At 56.0% G+C, this 12,370-nt stretch overlaps 1 protein-coding gene across 1 annotated transcript; it reads right to left on the reverse strand.

The window, feature by feature from the left end:
* Window positions 1-1,220: 1,220 nt before the first annotated feature.
* PLEKHF1 (pleckstrin homology and FYVE domain containing 1) lies at window positions 1,221-9,262 on the reverse strand. Its single transcript, XM_030874515.2, has 2 exons — window positions 9,152-9,262; window positions 1,221-2,892 (listed from the first exon to the last, which is right to left on the reverse strand). Exon 2 carries the CDS (start codon window positions 2,876-2,878, stop codon window positions 2,039-2,041), a length of 840 nt encoding a protein of 279 aa, XP_030730375.1. The 5' UTR covers window positions 2,879-2,892; window positions 9,152-9,262; the 3' UTR covers window positions 1,221-2,038.
* Between the last annotated feature and the right edge of the window lie 3,108 nt (window positions 9,263-12,370).

Raw genomic sequence — 12,370 nt, forward strand, 5'->3', positions numbered from 1 at the left:
AAATGCTGTCTTCTGTCCAAAGGAACACTGTCCTGGTGCTTCTACTCCCCGTTTACCAGGCAAGGGAGGTTCTAGGGGAGTGGGGCAGTGACCAAGAGGCCAGTGGCTGGAGCTGGGCACTCCGTGCCTGGGCACCAACCCTGGGTGAAGGGATAGGACTGGCTGGCCCAGGCTTTCACGCCGATCTGGCCTCAGTAAGTTGCCCTGCACCCTGTAACCTGCCTGCCCTGAACCCTCTGCCCAGGCAGAACTGCCTGAACCAGTTTGTGTGGTTCAGGGAGGCCAAGGACTCGTCAGTTCTTGGAAGCACCTCTGACCCTCCCCACCCAGTCCCTCTGCCCTGAGGGTTAGGCCACAGGCAGGCCCTGGGTGCCTCACACTCTGCCCCTCCCACCCTCCCTCACACAGGTGGCTCCTGTCAAGAGTAGGCTGGAGTGTTGCCACCCCTTGGAGCCCACCTGGCCTGCTGAATCAGAGTTAGCATTCAGAGGAGATTCTCAGGGTTCTGTCTGCAAGTGAACATTTGAGAACTGGGCCGGGAGGACAACTGTTCACCCAGGGACTGGAGCTGATGGTGGGCTTTCAGGCACTGCGCAGTGTGGGCTGGGGGCAGCTTTCCTGGTCCCAAAGTCACCACTTCTGATAGTGATCCCCTCTCTGCCCAGTGGGCTCTGGCCAAGGCCAGCCAGGCGACGGGGGGGAAGACTGGTACAGGAGACTGTCCTGAAGGACCACAACTCTGTGGCCGGGTGTGGGCCAGGCATCAGGTGGCTGCCATTCAAGCTCCAGCCCCAACGCACACTAGCTGAGCATGGCAGGTTGCTGCACTTGGGACCTCCCCACTCAACTGCACCATCCTCGGGGGGGGCGGGGGGGGCAGAGCAGAAGGCCACGTGGGAGAGCTTTAAACCTGGAAGGCTCATGGAGAGCTGGACAAGCAGCTCCTTGTTTCCTTTACTTGCTGTCTGGCTGTTTAGATAACTCACACCAAGTGAACAGGGCTGCAGGTGCTGGGCTACAGTCACAGCGCCTGGATGGACGGGGCTCTGTCCCTGGGAATCAACCACGGTGTGGTGCAAACATCTGACCCCACTGGAACTGCCAGCATTCTCAGGAATGCCCAGAGTGGTGGACAGTTGTTGACATTTGCCACCTAGCATGGTTTCAGTCCTCAATCACAGAGGTGTGTCTGAAGCAAGAACACTCCTGGACTTCGCAAACACATGAGTCAATAAACTTTCTTTTTATTATTAAGTCAGTCTGGGTAGGGTTTCTGTCACTTGCAGTTAAGAGTCCTAACACAAAACACTGCTTTCTCCAGCACAGGGAGGGATGAGGACAGGACTGCGAGGCATCAGACACCTGGAGGGAGGTGAGACTGGGCCAGAGGGCTTGGCAGGCCACTCTGGACCACGGGGAGCTCAGGCTGCAGTTCCTGGGCCTGGCGGGCACCCACAGCATGGCAGTCTCTTGCCTGGCTCTGGGTGAGCCCACATGCCTGCCTTGACAAGGCCCAGCCAGCCAGGCAGGTGGGCATCAGCAAGGCAGGTGGGCAGGCACTGGTTTCCTGGAGGCCTCTCAGGACCCACAGTCTTTCCTGCAGGGGGGCGGGGCCAGGTCTGGGGATTCAAGGCCTCAGAGAGGAGGGGACCTCACTCCAGTGCAACCTTCTCTCTGGCCCCTAAAGCTTCCTGAGTTCGTCTAATTCAAGGGATCATCTGGATCAACAGCTCAAAGGGCCGAGAAACGACATTTGTTCCCAAGAGGCCTAAGTATTTTGGGTTTGCTAAATGAAAAGGTAATTACCTGAAGTGGAACTAGAAGGATGCCAGTATCCAAAAAGAGGCATTGGGGGTTCAGAGAAAAAGAGCCACTTCCACTGTGCCCACCACCCCGTGGGGTAGGGTCCCATGGCGAAGGGCCCTGCAGGGTGCCGGGCAGCTTGGGGAACTCTGCCCTCTCAGGGGCCCGGTCAATGGCATCCGCTTGGATGCCGAAGTGACTAGGGAAGCCCTCCCGCATGTCTGCAGACCCGGGGTCAGCTGTGGAAGGACGACCAGGAGACTCCCGAGGCGTAGAACTCCACGCGGCTGGGCCAGTCACCATCCCCACTGCCTTCCCTGTCCTCGTCTGAGTCATCATCGTCTCCACTGGACGCTCCGCAGACGGCCCCGGCCAGGTAGGCCGGCTGCCCGGCGGCCCCGGTGCCCAGCTCCTCTGCCTCCTCCTGCCGCTTCTGGGCGGCCAGCTCGCGGAAGCAGAGGCTGCAGACGCGCAGGGGCTTGGGCGAGAGGCGCGGCAGGAGGAAGCGCTCGCGGGAGCACTCGGCACAGACCACAAAGCCGCATTTGCGGCAGTGGTGGCGTCGGGTGAGCGCCGAGAAGCGCGTCTGCGTGCAGCGCATGCAGATGTCCGTGGCTTTGTCGGGGATCCAGGGCGCCGCGTGCTCCGTGCTGGGCTGGAGACCCGTGGCCAGCAGCTGCCGCCGCACACACTCCTCGATATGGCTGATCCACTCCTGGCGCTCGGTGGCGGAGGCGGCTGACACCACGAAGGACTTCTTGGCCGTCTTGATCATCCAGCGGTTCTTGGCCTGCAGGGTCTCGGGCAGCAGCTCCAGCGTCACCTCCTCCAGCGGAATGATATGCTGGCTGCGGTACTTGCGCTTGTTGAGCACGATGCTGCCGTACACCAGAATGTCGTTGAAGAGGAAGAAGATGCGCGGTTTGGCCTTCTTGCGGCACTCCTTGGTCAGGACGCCCTCACCCAGCAGCACTCGGCCCGGCAGGGCCAGTGGCTGCCCCGATGCCCCGAAGCAGCTCTCAACAGCCGCGATGCGCTGGCTGTTGATCTCCGTGTTCGCCAGGTAGTCCACCATCTTCGGCCACTCGGCTGTGGGAGGAGCAGCAGAGGACGCGTCAGCTTGCTCAGACATGGCGGGGGGGGGCTCACCCCCAGCTCACCCACCCATCCGTCAGACAACGCACTAATTACCCCACTGCAGGCCCAGACGGCCACTCAACCAAGGAAACTCGCTGCCCCAGAAAACGACCCTTAGACAAGGAGTTACTGGGAGGTGAAGGGGGAACCCCCCGCCCCAGTGAGGGGCGTGTGGAAGCCAGCCCGGGATAGGAAGGCAGCAGTAAAGATGTGTGACTGAGAAGTGGGGGCTCGAGCCCCTGGGGAGCCTTGGAAAACAGGGTAGAACAGGCCTCAACACCATCCACCCAAGGGGCAAGGATACTGAGCCCCAACTGCCTTCTGAGGCTTCCAGGAGCACTGACTACCCGGCACTTTGGGCCTGCCCCAGGTGGAAGGGTGCAGGTGCATGCACGAGGATGGGGAGTGCCAGGCAACGGGGTGTCTGCAACCCCAACCTGTCAGTGACCCCCCCACCCCACCCCCCATCTACCAAGACAAAGCATCGTAGACCCTGCAACCCACTCACTCAGCCCATGAGCCCAGTGGTCACCACCATCATCATCACAGGTACCACTGCTGAGTGCTTCTTCCATGTCAAGCATGACTATCTCATTTAGTCCTCACACCAACCGTAGCAGGTAGGTCCCCCCTTGACAGGAGGAAACTGAGGCTCTGTTAGTCACTAGGCAGCCTGGAGCTTGCACCCCTGGAGACGGTGCTGCTCAGAGCCTTCCCCCATGGGGCAGGAGGCCTCTATCCTCCTCTGCCAAGCGCTCCATGTGGTAGCCCCAGATCTCACCTGGGCCCCCTCTGCTCTGTCCATACCCATTCCCTTTGACCCACCAGACTCACAGCTTTGAGGACACCCAAACACCGCCGACCCCAGGGCAAGCCTGCAGTCCCAGCTCTCCCCTGAGCTGCCCCCGTGACCTCCCACCAGCTCCTCTTCTTTTCCAGAAACAAACCACCATTCACCTAGTTGCTGAAGCCCCAAATCTAGGACTCCGCCTTGAATCTCCTCTTTCCTGTACCCCCATTCGACCCACGAGCAAGCTCCATCGTTTTTGTGTCTCACGCTTGGCCCCAGTCTGCTCACTTCTCACCACACAGCTCCACCAGTGAAGTGACAGCAAGGCTACCTCCCTTTCAGAAAGCATCTCTCTGACAACCCCAGCTCAGGCAGCTTCTCCCCCTACCCAGGACAGGGTCAGCAAACCATGGCCTGAGGGTCAAATCTGGGTTCATGTATAAGGTTTTATTGGAACACAGCCACATCATTCATTTACAATTGTCTGTGCTGCTCTCCTGCTGCAACAACAGAGCTGAGAGCTGTGACAGAGACCACATGGTTACAGAACCTAAAATTTACTCTTTACAGAAAAAGTTTGCTAACCTTTTCTGTAGGATGTTACCCTATTTTGCTTTTTCTTCACAGGACTTACCAGGACCTGATATTTTCTTGTCTATCCATCATTTGCTTGCGTGTTTTCTATTTCCCTCACCCACTTCTAAGCTCCATCACAGCAGGAGCCTTTTCTTGTTCACTGCTGTATCCCCAATGCCTGGAACAGTGCCAAGCACATAGTAGGTGCTTCGTGAGTGGCTAGTGAATGAACCAAAGCTCCCTAGGGCCCACCACAGGAGGAAGGAGCCAGCACCTCCTATCTCTGAAGAGGAAGCAGATGAGAGCTGACCCCACAGCCGCTGCTGCCGCCACCACCATGTGCGCACAAGTGTACAGGCACACACAGCACACCCCTGGCCAAACTGATCACACACGCAGAGTTTCTGGGTCACCACACTGCAGTTCCGTAAGTCAGGCTACCTGTGGGAAGCTGAAGTGTGGCCAGCGCAGGGGCTGGATGCATTACACAACAGGGGTGCTCGGTCCCGACTCACGCACCCCTTGCCCCTTTCAGACCACAAGCCATCCTGAGAAGTGCTGTCCACACCACCTTATGTAAGAACCACTATTTTTAGGCTGCTGATCTCAGCTGCATGTTGCAAACCTAGCTGATTATGGGTGACAGCCCTGGGCTATCCTGCTAGGACCAGTCACTGCATCCCTGCTGTGGACAGTCTGGTAACATTCCAGAGGCCACCCCCAGGACCCCTGGGCTGGGTGCTGGGCCCCGGGATGGGCTGAATGAGGGCTCCACTGGAAGAGCTCAGAGTGTAGCAAAGGAGGGAGAGGCACCAAGAGCAGTGACTTTGGGACCTACAGCAGCGACAATGGAGATGCCTGGCAGCGTGGAAAGGGCAGAACAAAGGGTGAGCTGGGTGCACTCACACAATGGGCTACTGTCGGCGTTTACAGTGACTCCACCCGATTCACGTGGGTCATCGTGGAGCGACAACAGACACCAAATGCTGAATGGAAAAAGCAACCTGCAGAATGGTCTGTATGACACCATGTATGCAGAAATTACGCAACATTTAAAAAGTGTTCAAGAACTATATCTGCGAATAAAAATGGGTAGGATGGAACCTCGCACCCATAAGGATAGCTGCTATCAAAAAAAACAGGAAATAAGTGTTGGTAGGGAAATGGAAAAGTTGGAACCCTCCTGCACTGTTAGTGGGAATGTAAACTGGTGCAGCCGCTATGGAAAACAGTATGGAGGTCCCTCTAAACATTAAAAATAGAACTGCCATATGATTCAGCAATCCACTTCTGCTTATTTATCCAGGAGAATTGAAAGCAGGATCTCCAAGTGGTATTTGCACACCCATGTTCATAGCAGCATTATTCACAACAGCGAAGAAGTGGAAGCATCCCAAGTGTCCATTGATGGATGAGTGGATAAACAAAAGGTGGTACAGACATACAATGGAATATTATTCAGCCTTAAAAAGAAATCCTGTCACTTGCTAGAACACGGATGGACACTGAAGACATTATGCCAACTGAAATAAGCAAGTCCCAAAAAGACAAATACTGCATGATGCCACTAATATGATGTATCTATAGTAGTCAAATTCATAGAAACAGAAAGTAGCAAGGTGGTTACCAGGGCTGGGGGTGGAGGAGGAGGAAGAACGGGGTCCGGGCGGGGGCTGTGGTGGTGGAGGAGAGCTGTTATTTAATGGGTACAGAGTTTTGGTTTTGTAAGATGAAGAGAATTCTGGAGATATTTCAAAACAATAGGAATATACTTAACACCTCTGAACTGTAAGCTTAAAAACAGTTAAGATGGTTTTCAAAAAAGATAGATACAAACCAAAATCAGAAGAAAATTTTATTTCTTTCATTTAAAAGAAGGCAGCAGCAAATGTGATAAAATCCCAATACCAGTCAGTTCTGGGAAGTGGGAACATGAGCTTTTTCTTTCTCTTTCTAAATTTAAGGTCCTCAAAAAGAAAAGAATTACAGTACAATGTCTGGGTCAAGAGCTCTGGGCTCTACTGGCCTCGCAGCGGGTCCCAGGCTGGGCCTCCCCTGACCTCACAGCAGCAGGGCCCAGGCTGCAGGACATGCCAGGATGAACATCTGAGGACGGAATGCCACTTGCTCCCTCCAATACACCTGGCAGCCACCTGGCAGAACTGGGTGAAAACCCAATCTTGCAGCCACACGCCGAGGCCTAACACATTCAGCACTGAGCAGACAGACTTTATGTGGAGAGAAGAGCAGATGCCCCCCACAGTGGGTGAGCTCTGGAGGCAGACTTGCCCAGGTCCACCTCTGACTAGATGCTACCCAGGTGGGCACCATGGAGGAAGTGAGGAACAGCGCCCAGGGAGGGGAGAGCTTTGGGCAGGGGAGGGCCTACAACGCTGTCTCCCCGTCCCTTGTAGGAGGCCCCAGGATGCCCCACACTGCTCTGTCCCTAGCCAGTGGTTTACAGACCCCCTCCAGGCCCTGTTGGCAGCAAAACATGGCGCAGGAAGGGTGGGGAGTACCTGGTGACAATGAAAGGGGTCTGGGCTCTAAGCTGACTCCACACACTGACTGGGGTAGTGGGAAGCCTCTTGTGCCCCCTCCTCTGTGGGCCTGCAGCGAGTACCAGCTGGGGTGAGGGGCCGGGCAGACAGCATCCTCCTGGGGGGCTCCCCCACATCTGCCTACCAGATCTGCCACGACCAGAACTTCACACCTGCTATAACATGGCCTGGAGATTTTCTTTTCCTTTTTTTTTGACCACCCCCCTCACTTCTTTCCCTCACCAGGGATCGAACCCGCACCCCGTGCAGTGGAAGCGCGCAGTTTTAACCACTGGACCGCCAGGGAAGTCCCTTGGAGATTTTCTTGGTAGATGAGGCAGCATCCCCACCTCCCCATCCCCCACCCCTCCCAGCAGATGGGGAATCCTGTTCTTATTGTTCTCACTAGGGAAGTGAACCATCCTCCCTTAGAACAGGGGAGGAGAGAGCTGAGCCTGTGCCCACTCCTTTTGGGGCCACCTGCCCCAGGACAGCCTGTGCTGAGCCCCATGTGGTACCCCAGATGCTGACAGAAGGTGGACACTCTCGAAGGGCCAGTGTCTGGGAACAGGGAAGTAAACAGACCTGCTCTTTCTTGCAGGTTTTGGAAGGAGGGCAGGCTCCTGGGCTGGCCTTCCTGAACACAAGGGATCCCACCACCTGAGCTGGGCCAAAGGTGCTCTCAGTGAGTGAGCCATGCCCTAAGTGTCACTGGGTGGCCAGGGTTCTGTGCTTGACAGTCGAGGTGTCACACGTGATCTACACCAGGAGTGGCAAATCTATATCAAGTCTGAACAACTGCCAGTTTTTCTAAATACAATTTATTGGAAAACAGCCGCATGCGATGGGGACTGGCTTGCAAAGCCTAAAATATTTACTATTTGGCGCTTCACATAAAAAGTTTGCAGACCCCTGATCTATACCACCACATGCTGTCAAATGCATAATTCAGGGACTTCCCTGGTGGCGCAATGGTTAAGAATCCGCCTGCTGGCTTCCCTGGTGGTGCAGTGGTTGAGAGTCTGCCTGCCGATGCAGGGGACACGGGTTCGTGCCCCGGTCCGGGAAAATCCCACATGCCGCGGAGCGGCTGGTCCCGTGAGCCACAGCCGCTGAGCCTGCGCGTCTGGAGCCTGTGCTCCGCAACGGAAGAGGCCACAACAGTGAGAAGCCCGCGTACCGCAAAAAAAAAAAAAAAGAATCCGCCTGCCGATGCAAGGGATACGGGTTCGAGCCCTGGTCTGGGAAGATTCCACATGCCGCGGAGCAACTAAGCCCGTGCGCCACAACTACTGAAGCCTGCACTCTAGAGCGAGCGAGCCACAACTACTGAAGCCTGCGCGCCGAGAGCCCGTGCTCTGCCACAACAGAAGCCACCACAATGAGAAGCCAGCTTGCCACAACTACAGAAAGCCCGCGTGCAGCAATGAAGACCCAATGCAGGCAAAAATAAATAAATAAAATTTATAAAAAACAAACAAAACAGTTTCAGTGCGACTCAAAGCGTCCATTTTCCCACCTGCAAAAAGGGCTGATGACAACTCTCCCCCTGCACAGCTCTTCAGGTGTTCAGGGAGAGAGAAAGGGAAGGAGATTCCAGGTGACTGCAGGCTGGGAAGGAACTGCCACCTCTCTCTGGGCCTGCCTCAGTTACTTCCTCTGTGAAATGGGAGATTAAGCCCGGCCCTGTTTCCTTTGACAGCTCCCACCAAAAGTCACAAACTCACACGCTTCAGGGGCCAGGCGGTTCCTAAATGAGAGAGGCCAGCGAGCACCTAGGTCACGGGGAAGGCGCTTCCACCCTCCCTCTCTTCCCTCCTTCGCTGGGGCAACTATCTCAGCCCACTTCTCCACACCCCGCAGACTGGGACCGACGACGGCGTGAGTCAGGAAACCCTGAACCATCTCCGAACAGCGGGAGCGCTGAGATCCCTCTGCCCCAGGGCTCAACGCCCACGGGCGCCTCCTGACCTTTTCCGTTCTCACGTCGCGCACACCCCGGGGGCCCTGCCTCGACCCCGGAGACCCCTAACCTGTTTTCACCCCGGAGACCCCTTACCTGTTGTCACCCCGCTATCCCTGGAGCCCCTGCAGACCCCGCCCCGCCTACAGCCCGACCAGCCAGTAATAAGCGCCCTGCTCCGCGCCTCTGCTCGAGGCCAGAGTCCGAGACGGTCCTGGCTGTGCGCCCGCCCCGCCCCAGCTCCGGGGCCATATAGTCGAGGCGTCCCGGGGAATTTGGAGGCGGCCGGCCGGCCGGAAGCCCGCCTGCTCTGCTCGTCGCAGCCCGACCGGGGATCCTTACCTCCTCGGCCTGGGCCCCGCGCGCCCCGCCCAGCAGCCTGCGTGTCACACCGCACTCGGCCGCGCCGCTCCTCTCGCCCTCTGGGATTAACCCCAACCGCCCAAGCCGACGCGTTCCAACTCTCCCCGACACGCCCCTCGCGGCAGCTCCGCCAATTGGAGCCCTGGCGCGCGGCGGGGGCGGAGCCTGGACTCCAACTCCAGAACCACAAGTTCCCGGGAGAAGTGTGCAAGCGGAGCGGCCAGAGTTGGAGTGCGTTGTGGAGCGCCCCTGCTGCGAGCCAGGGCTGGGCGGGGCTCGTTTGTAGCTCTCTCCCGGGGTTGGGTACCCCGTCTCAAGCCCCCCGGTTTCCCTTTCCGACGCCGCGCTCTGCCCGCTGGCTGTTCTCGCCAGGCAGCAGACTTTGAACTCGCCGGACTGGGGCCTGTGAGCCAGGAAAGGGGGAGGGAGGCTTTGGCGTTATTGTGCCTTCTGCTGCCTCTGGCGGGATTCCCTGCTGCTGGCTGGCATAGTCCTCTCTCAGAAATAAAGAGATTGATAATCATAATATGAAAAATCAGTGTTTTATCTGTTTTATGTTTTAAACTTTTTTTAGTGAAAACTTTCAAACATACATTGAAAGAAAGAGACTAATTTAATGGACTCCATGTACCCATTACCCAGCTCCAACATTACCAGCAGGTTTTGTCCCCCTTCTCCCCGCGCCCAACATACCACCCCCCACTGCCGCTCCCTGGCCAGCAACACTGAAATGAAATGAAAGTCCAAGCCTCGCCATCACCACTCCTCGAGGGCTGTCTCAACCTCCCTCTGGCCTCCTCTCAACACTTCATTTCATACTAGCTTCTTCCTGTTCCTCAAAACCCCAAGGTTGTTCTCACCTCTGGGCCTTTGCACTTCCTTTTTGCCTCCAGATCTTCCCATGGCTGCATTTTTGGCATTTAGATCCAACTCAAACTGTCCCCTCCTCAGAGGCTTCCTGCACCCCATCACCCTCATCTACCTCACTCCGTTTTATTATTTTGCAAAGCACTTCTCTCAACCTGAAGTCATCTGATTAGGTCGCTTGTTTACATGTTCATGGACTATCTTCCCCACCTAGGTAGGCTGTGAGCCCCGTGGGCTGGACAGTATGCAGCTTGTTCATTCCTCTCTCTCTCCAGTGCTGAGAACTGAGTTCAGCATTTAGTAAATGTCTGTAGCAGGGATGAGTTTGTCTTGCCAAATAGGGGAGACCTGGGCACTGTGAAGAGGGTCTGGCTCAGTCCAGGGCAGTGCCTGCTGGGCCAGGACCAAGGCAAGAGACAACAGCGGGAGAAAGAGCTGACCCAGCTCCAGGTGCCTGGGTCCAGACCTCTGACTCTGCCCAGGGCTGGGGCCTGAAGGGCTGGTGCTGGGAGGCATGAGCTGAACAGGGGTGACCCGCTTTCCTGGGTGGTGTGGGCAGAGGCTGTGAGGTGGGGCCCGGTAGTGGGGATCTGCCTATCTCAGCCGGAGTGGAGCGGGGCTGGGACATGGGCGCATTGCCACAGGGCAAGGGGCTGGGGCAAGGGAGGAGAGAGCAGGGAGAGGCTAAGAGAAAGAGGAGGGGTGGATAGGCAAGTGTGAGGGCCACCAGCTGTGACCTTGGAGAGTCCACATCCCCCCACCATGGCATCCCCACCTCCACCACCTTCATGGTTATTACCCTCACCCAACATAAGCCACAGCTTCACAAATGTATTTAAACGTTTATAAAATGAATTGCCAATATTTCGTCTTGAGAGATTACAAAAAAATTTCAGGATTTTCAGCTTCTCTTAAATCAGAGGATTTGAAAGATCTGGTCCCCCATCTCCGCACAGAACTGTCCCCTTTAGATGGGGCACGTGTTCTCCCACTAACCACAGTCCCCACCATTCTCTGTGGTTTCCCTCTCACCCCCCGTTTACGCATTTATGTACCTGCAGTTGAATAAGCATTTGAGCTTATGAGTTCTGATGGTATACACCAGACAGAGGGTGGGGGAGGCAAGACCCCAAGATCCCAGAGGCTGAGTTATAACCAAGGAGGTCAGTTGGGACACTGAGACACTGGGAAATGCCATCCCAAGTTGTTGCCCGGGGTGGGGGAGATGGAGAGGGACTTTGAGCTTAGCCTTGTAGGCCATGTTTTGTGACTGCCTCAGTGCCAGATCCCCTACCTCCCTAGCAAGAGGGGCCTTCTCCAGGAAGGCAGGCCCTGCCTGGGGTGAGGTGGCTGTAGGAAGGGAGCTGGAAAGCCCTGTAAACAGCTCTCTGGCATCTGACTCTGTGCTTGGCACAGAGCAGGTGTCCAGGAAAAGGAGGCCTTTTCATGATTCTGGAAAACCAGAGAGAAGATACACAGCTGTTGGTCCTGGAGTCAGGAGACCCCCAACTAGCCTTTTCTCACTGCTGGTCCAGGGCCCACTGGGGCCTCAGTCTCCTCATCTGTCCTTCCTTCCAGTTCTGATATTCTATGGAAGTGGGTGGAGCTCCAGGAAACCCCCTGGAGGCAGCACAAGCTCTGATCCTCTAGCTGTCCACCCCTTCCCACAAGAGACCAGCCGTGGGTGGAGGGCTGAGCTCCTCCAAATAAGAGGAAAAACTCGTGAGTCAGGGAAAGGCAGAGGTTGAGTCAGCCAAGCCACAAGCTGTGGAAAAAATGAAGTGTCCCTGAGGCTTTTTCAGCTCCTCGGGTAAGGAGCCCTTTCTGAGGGAAAGCTGGCTTCTAGACTTTGGGAACCAGGCTTTCAGGAAAGCGCCAGTCTCAGGGTTTTCAGGTTAGGGGTCCCGGCAATCACCTCTGTGGAAAATGCTAGGAATTTATATTGGATCAGTTCTTTTTTTTTTTTTTAATTTATTTTTGTCTGCATTGGGTTTTCATTGCTGTGCGCATGCTTTCTCTAGTTGCTGCGAGCGGGGGCTACTCTTTGTTGCGGTGTGCAGGCTTCTCATTGCGGTGGCTTCTTTTGTTGTGGAGCACGGGCTCTAGGCGTGTGGACTTCAGTAGTTGTGGCACGTGGGCTCAGTAGCTGTGGCACGCAGGCTCTAGAGCGCAGGCTCAGTAGTTGTGGCACACAGGCTTAGTTGCTCTGCACCATGTGGGATCTTCCCGGACGAGGGTTCAAACTATGTCACCTGCATTGGCAGGTGGATTCTTAACCACCGTGCCACCAGGGAAGTCCTGGATCAGTTCTTAAGTTCATCTAAGTGCCAA

Source organism: Globicephala melas, chromosome 19 (genome assembly GCF_963455315.2).
Source record: "Globicephala melas chromosome 19, mGloMel1.2, whole genome shotgun sequence".
NCBI classification, from domain to species: Eukaryota; Metazoa; Chordata; class Mammalia; order Artiodactyla; family Delphinidae; genus Globicephala; species Globicephala melas.